The sequence below is a fragment of the Ciconia boyciana genome, chromosome 14 (assembly GCF_034638445.1).
Source record: "Ciconia boyciana chromosome 14, ASM3463844v1, whole genome shotgun sequence".
NCBI lineage: Eukaryota > Metazoa > Chordata > Aves > Ciconiiformes > Ciconiidae > Ciconia > Ciconia boyciana.
Window position 1 is genome coordinate 15,327,546 of NC_132947.1, and position 17,329 is coordinate 15,344,874.

The following is a 17,329-nucleotide window of genomic DNA, read 5'->3' on the forward strand; positions in this document are numbered from 1 at the left end:
AGCGTGTTTTTTAGTCCTTGCCTGCTGTTTCCTCTGTGCATTTGGGTGGATCTAGGGGAGAGGATGTGACCGGTGCAGTCTGGCAGGCGGTTTTGGGCAGACCAGAGTAGCAGGGGTTAGTACCCTTGGCAAAGGGCTGTGAAATAGCAGGAATTAATGGATTGCTCATTTTAATATTACCAAATCTAGGGCAGAGGGGGATGAACAGTCCCCTCCAGAGCTGTTGAGTCAGCACCGTCCCACAGCTCTTGGAAACTAAACCCCTTTTGAAGTGTGGCATCTTTGGTCTTGCAGAGTTGCTGGAACTGCGGTCGCAAAGCCAGCGAGACGTGCAGCGGCTGCAACATTGCCCGGTACTGCGGCTCCTTCTGCCAGCACAAGGACTGGGAGAGGCACCACCGAATCTGCGGCCAAGGCCTGCACGGCCAGAGCAAGCCGCTGGCTCTGCCCACAGGCCGATCGGCAGCCGCCAAGAGCCTCGACGGCGTGCCCAGCCCGGCCCTCGAGAAGACTTCGGCGACCACCTCCCGGTCCTCCACCCCGGCATCCGTGACAGCAATAGATACGAACGGACTCTGAAGGGGAAGTTCTGGTTCAGTCCATTTGATTAGTTTCCCTGGGCTTTTTTAAGCCGAAGAAAACCCCACAGCAACTTGTATCACTTGACACATTTGACACATCGCGCCGCCTCCTCAGAGTGCCGACACTCGGGCTTTGCCATCTCATTCTGCCTTTTTTCTTTTGTGGCTCGTGAAGAACTGGGGCCGGCCTTGCCCGCGGTGCCTCCGCGCCCGTCTCTCTGCAGGGGGGAACCAGAGCATCCCTGGGGACCTGGGGGGGGCCGGGCACTCGCTCGGGGGCACCTGGACTCGGTGGAGAGCGCTGCCGGCGCGTGCGGGAGGTGCTGAGCCCCATCCTCATGGGTCAAACGTGCTCAAGCTCCTTTCCCGAGGTGTCTGAGCTGCCTCCTCCTTCAGCTACCTTTCTTCCATAATATGCATCTATTTTTTTTTCCTTGCTCCCAGACAGTGGTGTCTCAGCTGGCCGTGCTGGCTGGTTGTTGCTGTGAACAGACCGGAGCCGATTTCCCAGCAGGAGCATCTTGTCCTCTAGTGCAATGGCAAAAGCCGAGCTCTCTTCTCTTCTCCTGCCTGCCGGATGGCAGCTGATGGTTGCAGAGAGGGAGGAGAGGATTAGTCTGCTCTAAACCAAATGTCAGTACCAGGGAAGTACGGACGGTCACTTCTGCGTGGCCTGGTTTTAATCCCGTTCTGTGACGGGACAGACAGTTGCATGTTACCCTGGGCGGGACCTTTGCTGGGGGGAAGTGCAGAGCAAACCTGGATTGGTTGTGGCCGGTTATTGCCCTTTCCACCTGGGTACCGTTATTTTGCTATGCAGAAAGTGATTTTTTTTGACTGCATGGAAGTTGCTGGTTTGAGTTACTGCCGTTGTTTTTAACCACAGAGATCCTCACGCGATTGCAATGGGTTATTTATAATCTGTTCTCTCCACCACGTTGGCCAAACTGTTAAAATAAATGCAGGACTTGGTCTCCTACACCAGTTCGTACCCCCCGGCCCCAGGGGGCTCCTGCCGTGCTGCTCCGACACCGGCTGTGCTCCTCTCCCCGGAGATGCCCAGGGATGCGCAGCCACCACCGCCTCGCCCGGCCTTTGGAGACCGTCCCAAAAGTGCAGGCTCAGAGCTTGAGGTCCCGTGGGGATGCCGTGGTCAGCCTGGGGAGCTTCATCACTCGGAGAGTCCCTGCCGTGGCTCGGAAGGAGGGATTCAGGGCAAGTGCAAACCCTACAATCGACACTGACCCACAGAAGGGCTGTTGCAGGGCGCAGCAGGGCTCATCTCGGATGCTTCACGGAGGTCATCAGAAGCGCAGCCCGTGGGAGGGATGGGCAGGTGCCCTCTGGGGAGCGGCACCGATTTTCCATGCTGCACACGAACAGGCTCTAGAAAACCATCTATTCAGTCAAGCCATGTTTCCGTGACTGTTTTTGTACGATTGCTGGGCTGGAGCCCAATGAGGCGAGTAATTCCCAAATTATTTTTGATCACTTTTTCAATTGGAGGTGAATAATAGAGATGTAATGAATCATCATTGAGATTGCAATGGTGTAGCTGGCTGCTGGCTGCCCGGGCATAGATGAGCGACCTGCTGAACCAGCTTTGTCCCTTAGGGAAAGCTGTTTCAGAAGCTGTTGTCGTGAGATAAAGCGGGTGATTCCCATGTCTGCAAGGTCATCTTACGCAAAACAAGCCACAAAGGCTCCTGGCGTTCAAGACAGCTCTCGAGTGGCAGTTGGGACTGTCTCCCGCGTCCCCCAGGAGACAGCACCAGGCTCCTGGCTGCGGCAGAGCCCTTTGCACGGACACAGCTCCTGGGAGCCGAGCGCGACGGTGCTGGGCCCCTGGGCTGGCACAGCCCTGAGCCAGGGTGGCACTCGAGCCACCCTGACCTGCAGCGGCAGCGAGGCCACAGCGGCCCGGGGAAGGTGTCACCCAGCCCGGAGGGTTTTACCCCAGGGGAGACGGAGGCAGTGGGGTCGGCCCCGAACTGCAGCAGCCCCGTGCTGCCCTGCGTGCTGCGCCCGTCGCAAAGCCCCTGGGAAGCGGCTCTGCCGTGCCGCTGCAGCAAGGCTTAAAAACTTTGGCCGTGCCCAGGTCTGTAGCATGGAGGAGGATGCCGTGTCGAGTGGGGAGAGCAGCAAACACTTTGGGCTTGCAAGAGCGCCTGGGCCGGGGGCTGCCCCTGCAGCCCCGCTCCTCTCCCGGGAGCGGGGGGCTGAAGGGCTTTCCTGCCGTAATGGGACACGTGCAAAGTCGGAGCTGCCTCAGGTAAATAAAGTCCGGTCGCGACGTCCCAGTCCTCGCTGCAGTCCCGACCGCACAGTGGGTCAGCGGCGGCCGACTGCCGCGAGGTCGGATGGGGAAAGAAGGGCAGGGCAGGGCTGGAAGAAATTGCTTGTAAATAGATTGTCTTCCATAATTCTCATGCAACTTTGATGGCCGTGTACTAAAATTAACACCAGTGTAAATGAATGAAATACTAACAGTCATGGTTAGAATGATTGCTTCTTTTTTCTTTTTTAACATGGAATGATAAATGTGAAATTCGGACATGGGAAGACATTGGGTTGAGGTTTCTATTTTTTTTGACATTTAATTCTGTAATAGAAATTTGTTACTTCATTCCTGTGCATAACTTATTTAATGTACTGTATAAAGGAACCCGAACTGTTACAGATGTATTTAGTTTGTTCTACTCAAAAGTAGTCAATAAAAAGACTATATTCATCATACAGCTCCCCCTTCCTCTCTTGGAAGGCGCAGAGGTTTGCTGCGGGGCTCGGGCCATCGGGGTTTCTGCGGGAACGCTGCCAGGCCGTGGCCGTGGCTAGGGGAGCTGCGGGGGACGAAGCCGGCCTCCCCTGCGGTGCTGATGCCGCTGCAGGTCCTGTGGGGAGGGAGCACCTGCGCGCAGAGCTGGCACTCAGCCCCGCACTTGGTGATGTGGGATTTCTTTGGGTTCATGTTTAAACATGTTCTTTTCTGAGCTGTTGTTTGGGGTTTTTTTAATTTGAGCACAGAACAGCCCGCAAGGTGCTGTCGCAGCTGGCTTGCAGAGCCAGCCCTGCGTCCCTCCCAGCCACGTGAGGGTGCCCGCTGCGCACACCTTTGCCTCATCTGAGGATTTCAGTCTCCAGGCCACTGCAAACACTAATCCAGTGGTTAAGAAATCCAAAACTGGGGGTGAACCCCACGCTAGTCTGGGGAGGCTGCAGCTAGCCGAGCCGGCAGCTCAGTAATCCCAAAGCCAACGCCTGCTGCAGCTCTGCCATTTGTGGCTGCCCTGGGTGCCTGTCTCCAACCCACCCCGGCTGCGCCCGGGCACAGTCGTCCCGTACCGATGGCCCCAGCACTGCCCCGGTCCCCTCGCATGTGGCTCCCGGGGGGAGCAGTGGGCTGGAGCTGCCTCTGCTGCCCCATGATCACGGCAAATTGTGGCTTTGGCCAGGGAAATTGGCAGTTATCAATAATCGGGTAAATAACTGGGCAGCAGGAGGATGGGTCCCGCCTGGGCACTGGGTCAGGCGCTGTGCTCACCCCATCCCCGGGCCGGGGGCATTTGCTGTTTGGTTGCCTGAGCCTGCCAGGGGATGGGGTTTGACGGTGCCGGTCCGAGCTGGCAGCAGTGGCTGCTGTTCCCCCCCTCCTCTAGGGAGGAGTTTTCCTGATCCCCTCTCTGCAGATCGCTCCCGGCATCAGCCAGGTCACCCTCCCTGCACCCCAGCCCCAGCCCCTGCCCCGCTGTGGCCCCACGGTACCGGGGCGGGGGGTGACACCATGCCAGACATGCCCAGCACTGCTTGTGTGTGGTGTCCCCGGCATGGAGCTGTACCCGCTGCCCCTTCAGCCACAAATTAACTGCATTTTAATTACTGCACCCAGGGATTGCAAAAGAAATAGTGAAATCAATGTTTGGGGAGCAGCACCCACAGGGAGTGGGAAAAGAGGTTGGGGGGGGCAGGTACCCAGGCGAGCGAGGGCTGGGGGTGCGGGCACCCGTGGTGAGCCAGGTGAACCACGCCGGGTGTCGGGGAGAGGCAGGGGTGCAAGGACGGTGGTATTTTCCATGCCAGGAGGCATTCGCTGCCCTGCCAGGCGCTGCCCGCCATGCCCGGCCCCGCTTGCCCTTGGTAGCCCTTGCTCCGTGCCGTTCGCAACGCCACGTTTTACACCAGCTCGGCAGAGGATCTGCTTCTGCAGCACCAACAAAGAAACCCTGAGTTTCAAAGAAAGTTTTCAAAGAAACCCACCCCACGGCCCAGGTGGGCTTTTGCTCTGCTCCAGCCAAGGGGGCTTCCCCGCTCACCTCGCCCCCCCACTGACCCCCGTCACCATTAATTCAGCTACAACCTCTTTCTGGCAGCACTGAAACTGGTGCTAACTCCAGTTTATGTTGATTGAGCCACAGGATGAAGCAACAAAGCTGTTAGCCACGCTTGCCTTCCCCTGGAGGTGTGCAGTGGTTTCCTGGGGGATGTGCACAGCCATGGCCATGGGCACAGCTGGGAGGAGCACGAGTCCAGTCTCAAAGCCGTTGCAATGGCTGCACAGGCTGCTGGTGTGGCCAGGGCCAGACCTGGCACACCTTGCCAGAAAAACTTTTTTCTATAAAACACTATCCACAATCCATACGAGGCGGCCCGGCTCCCTGGGCAGAGCCACTGCTGGCCCAGGGTGGCTCTGGCAGGCCGGGCATGGGGATGCCACAGCTGGCCAGAGCGATGTCCCCCAGCCTGTCCCAGCACCCTGCGGAGCCTCGGCCTGTCCTCAGAGCTGGGAGGAAGAGGAGCCAGGATGCGAGAGGGGCTGAGGGGCTGCCGGGACGCAGTAACCAGACCAGTGCTCCTCCAAGGGCTGGGCTGCCAGCCCCGAACGTGGCTCCCACGAGCACTGCTGGGAGTGCCCCGCTCCCCCCGGGCAGCACGGAGACTGGCTTGGTGGGGGGATAAATAAATTAACATGAAAAGAGCAAAGGGGTAAAACACTGCCAGGGACGATGGGCAGGCAGCCCCCACCGGACCGCAGGAGGGGACGAGGGACAGGGAGGTGACGAACGCGAGGGAAGGCGACGGCTGTGCCGAGGGCTCCGCATCCTTCCGCATGCCGACGGCGTCCTGGAAGCGGCTGCCCAGGGTCAGTTGTTGTTCATGATCCACCAGGAGGCTGGGGAGAGAGAGGGGAAGGGGTCGGGGATGTGCAGTCAGTGTTACGCAGGGGAGGGGCACAGGGGTGGCAGAGACGGGATCTGGCCCTGCTCAGGGGCAGCTGAGGCTTTTCTGCAGGACCCTGGCGCCTGGCTCTGAAGCACCCACCACCCCGGGGCATGGCCTGGAGATGGGTGATCCACTTCAGCTGCGGTGACTTCTGCAGGGGAGCACGGGGAATGTGTTCCGTGGGACTGGCAGGTCAGGAGGAGCACCGCCACGACGGGATTTAGTCCAAGTTAATCCATGTTTCATGTTCTTTTACACAAGACCCAGAAGTGACAGCAAACTGGGGCTTAATTTGGTCATATCTGTCACCAAGCTCTCCCAGTTCCCCACGTCTTGGTCAGATTTCTATTGGTACCACGGGGAACATGCATTTTCCCTGAGCTGGTCTCTCCCCTGCCTCAGCACCACTGAGCTGTAAACCCGGACGCAGCCACGGGGACTGACCCAGGAGGGCCAGTGCTTTGCAGAGCAGGTTCAGGGCTCAGGTGAAAAAAACCCAAATGAGGTATCAGGTGTATTCAAGACAGGGCTCAGCTTATCTGCCACCCGGGAATTGCCTCCAGCTACTTGGCCGTCCTGGCTGGAGAGCATCCCCCCAGGCCGGGGCGAGGCCCCGCAGAGCTGCCAGCACACACAACCAAACCTGCCAGGGCAAACAGGTCTCACTCTGGTTTGAAAAACACAATTTAGGTCACGCCCAAGCCAACCTTCTGCTCTGGAGGGAGCCAAGGCGCCTGTTCCCCACACTGCTCCTGCCCTCTGCAGAACACCTGGAGCAGGAGCGTGGGACTGCGGGAGCCCCGCAGCCGCCCAAGCCGGCCCCACGCTGCCCCTCACCTGGGAAGAGCATGGTGGTCAGCAGCTCCGGGGACTCCAGCAAGCTGATGATGGCCCGCTGGAAAGTCTTGCTGCAGCTGGACTGCAAGTGGCTGTAAAACAGTGTGCGGGCTCAGGAGGGTGCAGGGCTTGTGCGTGCCTCGCGGCTGCAGGAGAGCGGCTGCACGCCGGGATCCCCCCTGCCGGGGGACAGGGCTGCTTTTGCACCACCCAGAGCAGGACATCCACTCCTGCCCTGCTCCCCAAATCCTTTATCAGGGTGTTCACCCCCTTCCGCTGCAAACGGCCCCGGGGGCACGCTGGACCGAGCAGTCAGCAGCAGGACAGGCTGTGCAAGGAGGGGGAACAGTGGGGTCCTGGTGGAGCCCCGAGAGGGAACCCGTTTCAGCCCCCCCACCCAGAGCACCCGGACCCAGCCCCGCACAAGGAAAGCCTCCAACCTTCTCCACGAAGTCACGTCCTGCCAGAACTCGTAAAGGATGAAGCAGGCCTCGTCCGTCACCTTGCAGGCAGACACGCTGCGGGGACAGGAGCGACCCTGAGACGGGGCCTGGCAAGCTGGCATGGTGCGGCCACGCCGGTCCCACCACGCCTGTGCCCGGGAGCGAGGGGCACAGGTCTGCACATGAGCCTCACCATGAGGCTTTCAAAGAGCAGTTTGGATGCATCCACAATTTGTGGCTGCCGGGCCAGCGCACGGCTCTCCAGGGGATCCCGAACCCAAATCCTTCATGCTTCACAGTTCCTGCAGCCAGGCAGCAGAGGAGCTTTACAGCTATTAAACTGGTCCTTGCTGCTGCCCAGAAACCAGCGTGCTAAGTGTTTTAGTGAGTATTTCTTAGCGCGTCCCTAGCACTGCAGCACACAGCCTGGCGAAGGCGCTCATCCTTCCAGCCCTTTGGAGTAGGTGTGTGTCATCCCTCGCCCTTCACACGGAGAGAAACTGAGGCACGAGTGCAAGGAGCTGAGATCGCAGCATAAAACCACAGCTTGCTGCCCCCCAAAGTGATGCTGTTTCTCCAGGCGATGCTTCCCACGCTCCCTCCTGCCAGAGGAACAGGCTGGGGCCTTCTCCAGTCCATGGGAAGATGGAGGGGGAAGCAGCAGGGAGGCAAGAGAGCAAGGCTCAGGGTGCAGGGCCTGGGGAGCCATCTGCAGTCAGTAATTCCAGCTGAGGATGAACATTTCCTCCAGCTGCTGCTAAGGGCTGCAGGAAGGGATCAAGCCCTCAGGGGGAGAGCAAAGCAAGTCACCCAGCAGCTCGGAGGCTGCGTCCCCCTGCGCGGGGGGCCACAACGCGCTTTGCAATTCCCTGGCGTGAACCAGGACAGTGGAGTCTCCCCAGGCTTCGCTCCAGCTTTCCACTCATGTGGAGAGCCCGCCCATGCAATGCTACCCAGTTGTCTACACTAACAGTTCTCATGACAGAAAAGCCCATCAATTCCAAAGAAAAAAAATACCATTCTCTCTGCCACACGTGTCAAAACAAGTATCTTCCTTTTGTTTGGACTGAAAATGCAGTTTTGTGCTGTTGGAACTGAAGAGCTGAAAAATGACACTTTAAATGGGAACAGCATGAACATTTCCCGCTGAAAGCGGCTTGAAATCTCCCATGGGACAAGGAAAGCGCCTCTCAAAGAGCAGCTGTGCAATCTCCAGGGACACGCTGGCAGCAGCGTGTCACTGAAGTCAGACCTGGGCTCCATCCTCAGCTCCATCTGGAGCTCCAGAGTGGTGCTGGGGAGTAGAGCCTTGGTCTTATGCGGGGGTTAGCTTCAGGCGTTCACGGCCGCTTCCCACCAGCTGTGCACACACTTTACATGAGGCAATGCTGCGGCATGAGCTCTCCCCTTGACTTTTCCCCCATTACTTTCAAGTCCTCCAGTGCTGGACAAATGCATGCGTTCTCTTACACGTGCATGCCACAGCCATTTGTGCTAGCATGAAAAACAGCCTCGTCCTTGCCAGACGCTGACAAGCGGTTCTTGCTAGGGGAACCTGCAGCAGGACATGGGACAGTACCGCAGCTGTGACACTGTCCCATCCTCTCTGTGAGGTCAAACCTCCATACACTAAGCCCAGCCATGTGCTGACCGGCACACAAAATACTCTGCAAAAAAACCCCTTTGTCCCCCAAGGGTGCTGTGTTAAAAGTCCCCGTTTCTGGGCGAGCCATGCCACGAGCAGCCCCGCCACCCGCACACTTACTGCAGGCAGCTGCTCTGCCCAGCGGTGACCTCCGTGTAGGACCTGAAGGCCTGGCGAAACTCCTCAATGCTGCTCGTCGCCACTGAGATCTGCCTCTTCGCCACCAGGATGTGCTGCAAAGAGAGAGCAGACAAGCAGCATCAGGGACTGATCTGCCCTCTCCTGCCCTCCCTGCTCCCACCCAGCTGCGGGACAAGGCAGTGCTGAGCAAGCACAGCACCGCAGGGGAAGCCGCAAGAAGGGGCTGGCACCACAATGCTGGGGACAAAGCCAACATAAAGTGGCTTCTTCCTACCTGGGCCGGTTGCCTTTACGAGGACCACACCAATAGGAGATGCTCCATCCCCCGGTGGCGGGGTCCTGCTTTGGGGTTGCTGCAGTTGCCTGTGTCCTCCCCCCAGGAGGAAGGGGCCTCGGGACCCCTCCACTGGGGCTCTGCATGGTCTGCGGGCGCTCAGAGCAAACCTGGGGGATTTGGGCACTCACAAGCGGAGCGTTGCCTTCCTCTGGGCTGGCCGTGGGTGCTGCCCGGGGCTTTCATGGGCCTGATGGAGATGCATTTGCCCTGCGGATGGTCCCACGCCCAGCTCACAGCTCTGACTCCCATCCTGCTACATCGCTGGGCAGCGGACCCCCTGCCAGACCAAAGCCAGCAGCTCACCCAGGTGACTCCAGTCTCGGGGCACAGGGGCTGCGCGAGCACGCATGTGTGCGAGAGAGGGGATTTGTGCACACTACGGGGTGACCTGCAAAGAACAAGCAGCAGGACAGGGACTTACTGCATCTCTTCCTTTGCACATCGCTTCCTCCTTCAGTGGCTCCAGGCGTGGGCTCTGCATTTAACACCACCAGAAAAATCATCGTTACTGAGAGAACTTTGCAACAAGATAAAACGTGGCAGTAACCCACAGCCCAGCCCAGCTCAGCGTGACAGATGGGTACTGCTCTGGGGACGTTCCTTCAGGTACCCAGGGGAGAAAAGGAACATGACCTGCACATCTGTGGGGCTCGGTGGGTCCAGACTGACTCGTCAGATCAGCACAGACCACAGAGAAGCCAGGGGAGGGTCAGCAGAGCTGAGGGGAGAAGGGGGGCTTTGGAGACAGCAAGGGATGAGCAGCCTTGCGAGTCTGGGTCTGGTGAATAGGTGCAGCTCTGTAACAATGCCAGGACAGAATACCAGGGCTGTTGGCACAGGGAGAGGTCTCACTGCCAACCTGGCCAGCACCAAGGTGTGGGGCAGCCCCCAGCCCACCTCCCCTCTGCCACACACCTTGCACTCCAGCTTCTCAATGAGCTGCTGGAGCCTATTGATCTGCGCCATCCACTGGCTGTTGTCTTCGACACAAATGCCTGCACGGGGAAGGGCAGAGAGTTGTCACTGAAAAAGCTTGCTTTTATCACAGCAAAAGCTTGCTTAAGACTCAGAAAACCACAAAAGCTTCAAGACCTCGATTTAAATCAAAAAACTGATTTGGTTTCCTCCTGAAACTTTTCCCACTACTCAAGAGATACAACATCCCACAGAAGCTCCAGCTGGCGTCCGGGTGCAATGGTCTAGGCTCTGTCCCGGACAAGCCCCCGCTGTCCCATGCTGCTGCTCCCACACCCACTCCGGGCTCCAGTGGGGCAGGGGCAGAGACACCGACCCAACGGACAGCCGGGCTGTGGATACCTGTCGTTAGCATCCCAGAATAGGGGTCTGTTGGAGATAGACAGACGTTCTTCTGTCCTCTGCGCCCGCATCGTCTCCCTGACCTCAGGCCAACTGAGGTCTCAGATTTCTTTATGTCCTTTCTGAAAGAACAAAATGCAAAGCAGGGGTTGGAGTCATTCACTATATGGGTCAGCTTCACAGCGGGCTTGGAAAGGGCAGATCCCACTCCCAGATGTGCCCCCAGGGGTACCCGTGAGTCCTGCCCCATGCTGCGACCCCCACGAGTGGTGGTGGGGAGAGGGGGAGGACCGGCATGTCCCACCCCATTACCTCTCCTGTCCCGCCTGCTCCTCCACGGTGTCCACGGCACACTCCAGCGAGGCCTGCAGGGACTGCAGCTGGTGCATGGTTTCCCGCAGCAGGAAGCGGGTCAGGAACTGCTCCATCTTTGAGGAGGTCTCGTACCTCTGCGGGAAAAGGGAGAGGATCTATTAGATGACCCTGGCTCTGCGCAGGGGGAGCAGAGCTATGTCTGGAAGGCGTTGGCCCTTAAATAAACCCAACAGGGTGGATTCCAACCAAATTTTTAGGCCTCATAGGAAACGATGACACTGTAGGACAAAAGCATCCTCTGGCTGCACACCTGTGAGTCACAGCAGGGAATGCATGGCGCGACTCCCCACCCCAGCCCCAGCACCCACAGCCCCCGGCTGGCACGGCCCCCGGGAGCCGTGGACACCCCCAAGCCCTAAGGTAAAGGCCACCTGCAGAAATAGCCCCCAGCTCCAGGGAGGGCTCCAGCGCAAGCAGAGCATCCCTTGCTGCACCCAACAGTTCACACACTGCTCCGCTTGCACCAGGGCTCTTGGGACAAGGCTGGCGGGGCAGAGGCTTTGGGGCAGGCTAAGGAGAGCCCGCAGCAACCCCCCGGGTGCAGGCAGCCCCTCCCAGGGAGCACCCTGCCCCTGCCAGGGCAGGGCGGCCGGCTGGTTTCACGCCCTCTCTCCCCGGGAAGACGGTGCCAAGCCTCGCAGCTCTGACGAGAAGAGATCCCTGCTGAATTTCCAATGCACGCCTGCTCACGGCTCTTCCCGCTGACTTGCTCTTGCGCGGGGGCCGCCCCACATCCCAGCCCCACATCATCCACGGAGGACAAGTGACAGTTGCCGGGAGGATGGCTGCGTCTGGCTGCGAGTCCCAGGCAATCCACCCAACGGTGCTGGAGGGGTGTCCAACAGGAACGCAGGGCTGTGTGCCCTGTCCCCGCCACTCTCCTCCCTGCTCTGATGTGCAATGTGTGCACCACAGGCGTTAGTGCTGGGGCCATGTAGAGGCGGGTCCGGGGGGGGGCACGCAAGAAGCGCTGGGGAGAATGAAGGGGTCACCGCGCATCCTGGCAAGAAGGCAAGCTGGCCCGGAGGGCACCCAAACAGTGGGTCAGGATGCACACCATGCCCCAGGAGCAGGTCTGAGAAGCACGGAGAGCCAGGGAAGTGCCTGGACACACACACAGGCACTCCAAACTCACTCCTTCCTTTGCCAGCTCTAACCACAGCTGCCCAAGATCCTCTTGGGCAAAAATCTGGGTGCAATGAACAGCCGCAGCCCGGAGCACGGCTGCTTTCCATGTGCTATGGAAACTGCCAGCTGCTGCTGGCAGCACCATTCCCTGAAGCCTGGTCCACCCACTCTACTTTCCTGTCCAGTTTTCATTTGCTTCCTTAAGACCACCTGAAGTTTTGTCCTTACACTGTTAGGCGACCCAAGGGTCTGGGGCAAATCTCCAGCCCCCAGGGATGGAGACAAGGTACCCAAGGAGGGATGGTCAGCGAGGCAGGGAGCAAGGAGACAGGAGGAAAGGCTGGGGCACGTACCCAGGGACAGACACTTCTAGGGCAGGCACAGTCGTCCTCTGCTGGGGCTGAGCCACAGTCTCCCTTGCAGAGCAGGTACCTGGCCTGGTTTGCCCCCACGAGACCTCTTGCTCCACTGCAGGGTGAGGCTCTTCTTCCCTCCCCAGCGTCCCTCAGGAGTGCCAGTCATGCCAAAGCCTGCGGTCATCATAGACAACGGCAGCAGCTTTATCTGGGCAGGCTTTGCAGGCCAGAAGAAGCCCAAGTGTGTGCTAAGGACCGTGTTGCTGCATCCCTGCAGTGCAGGCATGACATGGGAGACCCAGTGGCATCCCACTACTGCTGAAAGCATGGCGGGCTTCACCGTAGCACCCAGGACTTACCCACTCTAGCAGGGCATCATTGCGGACTGGGATGGCATAGAAAACCTGTGGAGCCACCTCTTCTTCTGTGGCCTGAAAGTCCTCCCAGAGGAACAGCCCGTGCTCATGGCCAACTTCCCTTCTTGCCCCTCCACCAACAGGGAAAAGTTGGTGGAGGTGCTTTTTGAGAGCTTCGGGGTGCCAGCCCTGCACATGGCTAACACCGGGTTCCTCTCCCTCTGCACCTACAGCAGAGTCACTGGTCTGACCACGGAGGCTGGGGCAGGAGTCTCCCATGCCATCTCCATCTGCCTGGGCCAGACCTGGAGGGAGGCCACCTACCACCTCAGGGTGGCTTCCTCACCAGCTACCTGCACAGCCTGCTGATGGAGAGCCCCAACAACCCCTCAGTGCTGAAGGCCTTGAAGAAGAAGACAGTGATCCAGCTGAAGAAGCAATGCTGCTATGTCTCCATGGACTACGAAGGAGACCTCCACGACGAAGCCATCCAGCCAGCCAGACCTCCATCATCCAGCCAGATTTCAGGCCCCCAATGGGCACTGGATAACCCTGGACAAGGAACAGTTCTGGTGCCTGAAGCCACTCTTCCAACTGAAGCTACTCCACTAAAGCTCCCCAGGGCTCCACCACTTGGCCTTGCAGAGCCTCCAGAAGGTACCCAACCACACCAGGAGGGACACGGTGGGTAACGTTGTGCTGTCAGGGGGCTCCTTGATGTTTCCTGGCTTTCCCAAGAGGATGTGCTTAGAGTTGAACGCCCTGTTCCACGGCACGGGCTGCCAGATTCAGGTCCTGGTGAGCCCAGAGAGGGGCAGAGCAGCCTGGGCAGGAGGCTCAATGGCAGTGTGGCTCACGTCCTTCCAGCACACGTTGATGGCAAAGGGCGAGTACCAGGAGCATGGTGCTGAGTACGAGCACAGGATATTCCAGTAGGCAGACGACAACCATACATTCAAAGCATCCCACTGGCGGGGCATCGCTCCTGCTGCAGGAGGAGGGTCTCCTTGTTCCAGGCAGAGCTGCGGCAGCAGTGGTGACAGAGGGCCAGCTGCTGCGCTGCTGCAGGTGTGCGAAGTCAATTCAAACACTCCAAAAGAAGTAAACTGCTTTTCATTTACGCTCTGGGTTATTTCTGTGCTTTTCTACCATCACGCTAATAAGCATGTGTCCGATCAGGCTGGCAACACAACTGTGGCTCGTGCTGTGAATTGGACAGGCCGACTGTCTGGGTATAGCTGGTCGACAGCCGAGCCCCGACGCTCCAGCCTGCAGCATGGGGAAGGGGGCTGCTCCAGCAGGCAGGAAAGCTCCTTCCAGCAGGCAGCACAGCAGGACCCCCGAGGTCCATGGGGGGCCACAGGGGCAGGAGGAACGAGCTGAGGAGGAGAAGGTTCACATGGCGCCTGCACTGCAGCAACTTTACTACGGGAGGTGATTTCTGATCTTGGCACTGAAGCAGCTCAGCACTGGGTACAGAGGATGAGCTGGTGAAAACCAAGGAACTGAATTCGCTCTTTGTAATTTTGGTATAAAGGTCATTTGGTGCTTCAGGGAGCCGATTCAGCTCACTGAATGGGCAGGAAAGCACTCACCTGGCTTTGCTGCTTCTTTAGTGAACTGACTCAGCTTAGCAGATGATTAGAAAAGGATCAGAGGTTGCATGGGGGAAGCAGCTGGGAAGCACTGCCCAGCTGTCATAGCAGACTCCTTTCCCCATGGCCAGTCCTTGTGCCCAGCTCCTCAAGGGACACAGAAACCACTGGACGTCACTGTGAGCACTGAGAGAGACAGGACTGGCAGTGGGAGGTCAAGGAAGGAGTCTCCACATGATGCAGGAGGAGGGCTGGTTGCTCCACAGGAGCATCCACCAGGAGAGGTCAACCCCTTTCCTTGACAAGACAAGGAGACAGACTGGACCAGAGTCACCTCTGCCTTCCCCACGGTGTCCTCATGCACCCCTAAGGCTGCGGCACAGACCAGGAGCCAGGCTGCCTTCACCCCCCCGAGAACCAAGTCCAAAATAGAGTCCAGCAATGCTACCACATTACTCAGGTCAAATATTTCCAGTTCCTACTGTGTTTCTCTCCAACACAAGGGAGAACTGAGGATCTTGAATTCCAGAAGCTCTGCACAAAAGCACGTGGAGGTAACCCTTTCAATGCTGGTGTCAAAAATCTGTTGAGGAGGGGGGCGGCAGGGAGGGTCTTGAGCCCCACATGGCTTTCTGGTTCCTCTGCACCACAGCCGAGCCACCAGCCCAGTCCTGGGGCTGTGTCCGCCTGGGGCTGCTGGCACGGCTGTGGCTGGCCGGGAGGGGAAGGTAAGTGGAGAGGATGCTCATCTACCAAGCACTGCCCTGGGCTCATGCTGGAGTGGGCGAAGGACAGCCACAGCCAGTCCCCACACCCCACCACCACCTGGCAAGCAGAGCCCTCCGCCATGCTGCCAGGGGGTTTTCACCCGTGCTTGTAAACAAATCTCATTTTTCTGCCAGAGGAAGAGGATGGCAGCAAAGCCGATCTGATGAGGCCATGGGAAGCTGAGCTTCAGCTCTGCATCTCCTGGCTTTCCCCAGCCAAGCATCCCACCTGCTCCCACAAGGCTTCCTTCCCCACGTCCCCAGATGACGGAGAGCACAGGGCTGGGGACCCCAGGCAGGGACCCTGCCGCTACCTCTGCCCACTCCTTCACCTCCTCACTCCCAAGGGGTGCAGGCACCGAAATCCCTGCCAGCACCGCTCCTCTGTGCTTGCTCAGCTCCCGCCAGCCCAGACACGCATCCCCTGCTTACAGGGGAACAACCGACACTCAAACCTCCCCATGACAAGCCTGAGAAAGAAAGGTGAAGAATACTAATTGACTGAGTCCCCACTGGGGCGCAGCGGAAAGGATACATTATTCATCCACCACATGGCCGGGCACAGTCCGTTTCATTTTGGGAGTTGGTCCAAATCCAAACGCTGTCACCCCTCTTTCTGCACAGAGGGCACTTCCCACAGGAAGCAGCCTCCGCAGCCGTGTGGACCTGCTTAATGAGGTGCGCTCCCATCTCCGATGCATCCTCCCCAGCCCCCCGCCGGGGCCGGCTGTGGCCCCCGCAGCCTTGGCATATGGACGCTTCCCCTTGCATGGGGGCCGGATGCTTCTCCCCATCGCTCCTCTTCAAAGGGCCAGGTGCTGGGAGAAGCCCCGGCGTCAAGCCAGCCTCCCAGCACTCCCCATCCTCTCAACTTTCATCCTGAGGATGGCCTAATCCTGATGTCCTCTGTGGATGATGTCAGTGGATGGAGTTTTAACGCAGCAGCAGGCAGCTGCTCCCACCGACATCGTGTCACGGCTGCAGGGGGCACATTCAGCCTGCCCTGAGCCCTGCAGCTCGCCCCAGCGCAGTCCTTACGCCCCCAACATGCAGGCACCAGCCTGGGGTGCCACCTCCCAAAACCCAACTATCAGCCCAGGGCACGCCGTGCTCAGAGGGGACTCGGCTCTGAAGCTCGCCATGCAGAGGGGTCCCCATCCTCCTGGTCCCAGCACGCCCCAGCCCACCTTGCAAGGGCAAAGCAGGATCCCACGCAGACACGTCAGTATTTCGGGTGAGCATTGCACACGCCGAGCCAGCTGCCTTCCATCTCTCACCTCGTCAAACACAGCACGCCCAGGGGAACACGCCAGAGAGAAGGATGGAAATAACCATCTCTTGAGAGAGCCCCGGATGCTGTTTCACCCTTCTGCATCAGCTTGGAAAATTTCATGCCAATCAATTGAAAATGCACCTTCTCTTCAGTTCAGCTGCCCGGCCTCCTTCGCACTCCTCACTTGGGGGCAAACAAGCAAAACCCTCTTGTCAAGTGTTGCACCACGCAGTTCAAACCCCTCTGTAAACACAGGCTCAATAAAAATGTGCTCTGTCTCCCTGAGCACAGCATTTTCTGCTCATAGCAAAGACTCATGGAAGGGAGTCACGGAGGAAATAACTCAGCAAGCATGAGACAAGGCTTTTGGGTCGTGGACTGGTACTTCAGCTCTGTTGACCCAGATGAAAACCCCAAAGTTGCCAAGAACTGCTGTAATTCTGGTTTTGAGAGGTTTTATTAGTTTCTTATGATGATAGTTAAGCTTGGGTCAGAGTGGAATAGGTGATGGCATACTTCCTGCCAAAGGAGAAATAAAAGTGCCTGACTTGGAGACGTATTTATAGATTAGTTTGCAGCGTTTGCAAAATGGAGAATGGAAAGATTTTAGCATACAGATCCCCTGTGAGAAATATCAGACCATTTTCCCAAGGTATTTCCACAGTTCACTTCTTACTCTGACATTATTACATTGCAAATGCAAAGCTTAGCCACGGGATAAGCTGTATTTAGTATACAGCACAGCTATCAACAGTTATATTTTACGAATATAAGTGGGAATGACAGAATTTGGAGAAACACCCCCTCTTCCTGAAAAGGCTTCTTTTCTTTACCACGTTTCTACCAACCCAGTGAGGGAGGATGGGAGCATAGGAACCCCTACTGATTTGGTTTCCTCCTGCCAACCTGTGGATCCGTAACAAAGACCACGAGCAGGTTTGCTGCCCACACATATGCTATT

At 58.1% G+C, this 17,329-nt stretch overlaps 3 protein-coding genes across 8 annotated transcripts in view; 2 read left to right on the plus strand and 1 right to left on the minus strand.

The window, feature by feature from the left end:
• CBFA2T2 (CBFA2/RUNX1 partner transcriptional co-repressor 2) overlaps positions 1–3,038 on the plus strand; it is a 66,280-nt gene extending 63,242 nt beyond the window's left edge. For 4 of the 6 annotated variants that reach the window (XM_072878760.1, XM_072878761.1, XM_072878763.1 and 1 more), the window contains one exon: positions 295–3,038. In XM_072878760.1, the coding sequence (XP_072734861.1) occupies positions 295–579 (285 nt within the window). In that variant the 3' untranslated portion in view covers positions 580–3,038. The remainder of the gene's footprint in view (positions 1–294) is intronic. The other 2 variants (XR_012045087.1, XR_012045088.1) reach the window with 2 other exon arrangements.
• A 524-nt stretch (positions 3,039–3,562) lies between these two features.
• Positions 3,563–17,329, minus strand: part of NECAB3 (N-terminal EF-hand calcium binding protein 3) — a 30,865-nt gene continuing 17,098 nt past the window's right edge. Inside the window, exons 6-13 of the mRNA XM_072878765.1 lie at positions 10,831–10,967; positions 10,519–10,640; positions 10,117–10,196; positions 9,623–9,676; positions 8,844–8,956; positions 7,076–7,153; positions 6,636–6,727; positions 3,563–5,748 (exon numbers count right to left, since the gene is read on the minus strand). Coding sequence (XP_072734866.1) covers positions 5,720–5,748; positions 6,636–6,727; positions 7,076–7,153; positions 8,844–8,956; positions 9,623–9,676; positions 10,117–10,196; positions 10,519–10,640; positions 10,831–10,967 — 705 coding nt within the window. The 3' untranslated portion in view covers positions 3,563–5,719. The remainder of the gene's footprint in view (positions 5,749–6,635; positions 6,728–7,075; positions 7,154–8,843; positions 8,957–9,622; positions 9,677–10,116; positions 10,197–10,518; positions 10,641–10,830; positions 10,968–17,329) is intronic.
• On the plus strand, positions 12,542–13,669 carry ACTL10 (actin like 10). Its single transcript, XM_072878838.1, is given in 3 exon segments — positions 12,542–13,061; positions 13,064–13,221; positions 13,223–13,669. Coding segments are annotated over 3 exon segments (1,125 nt in total).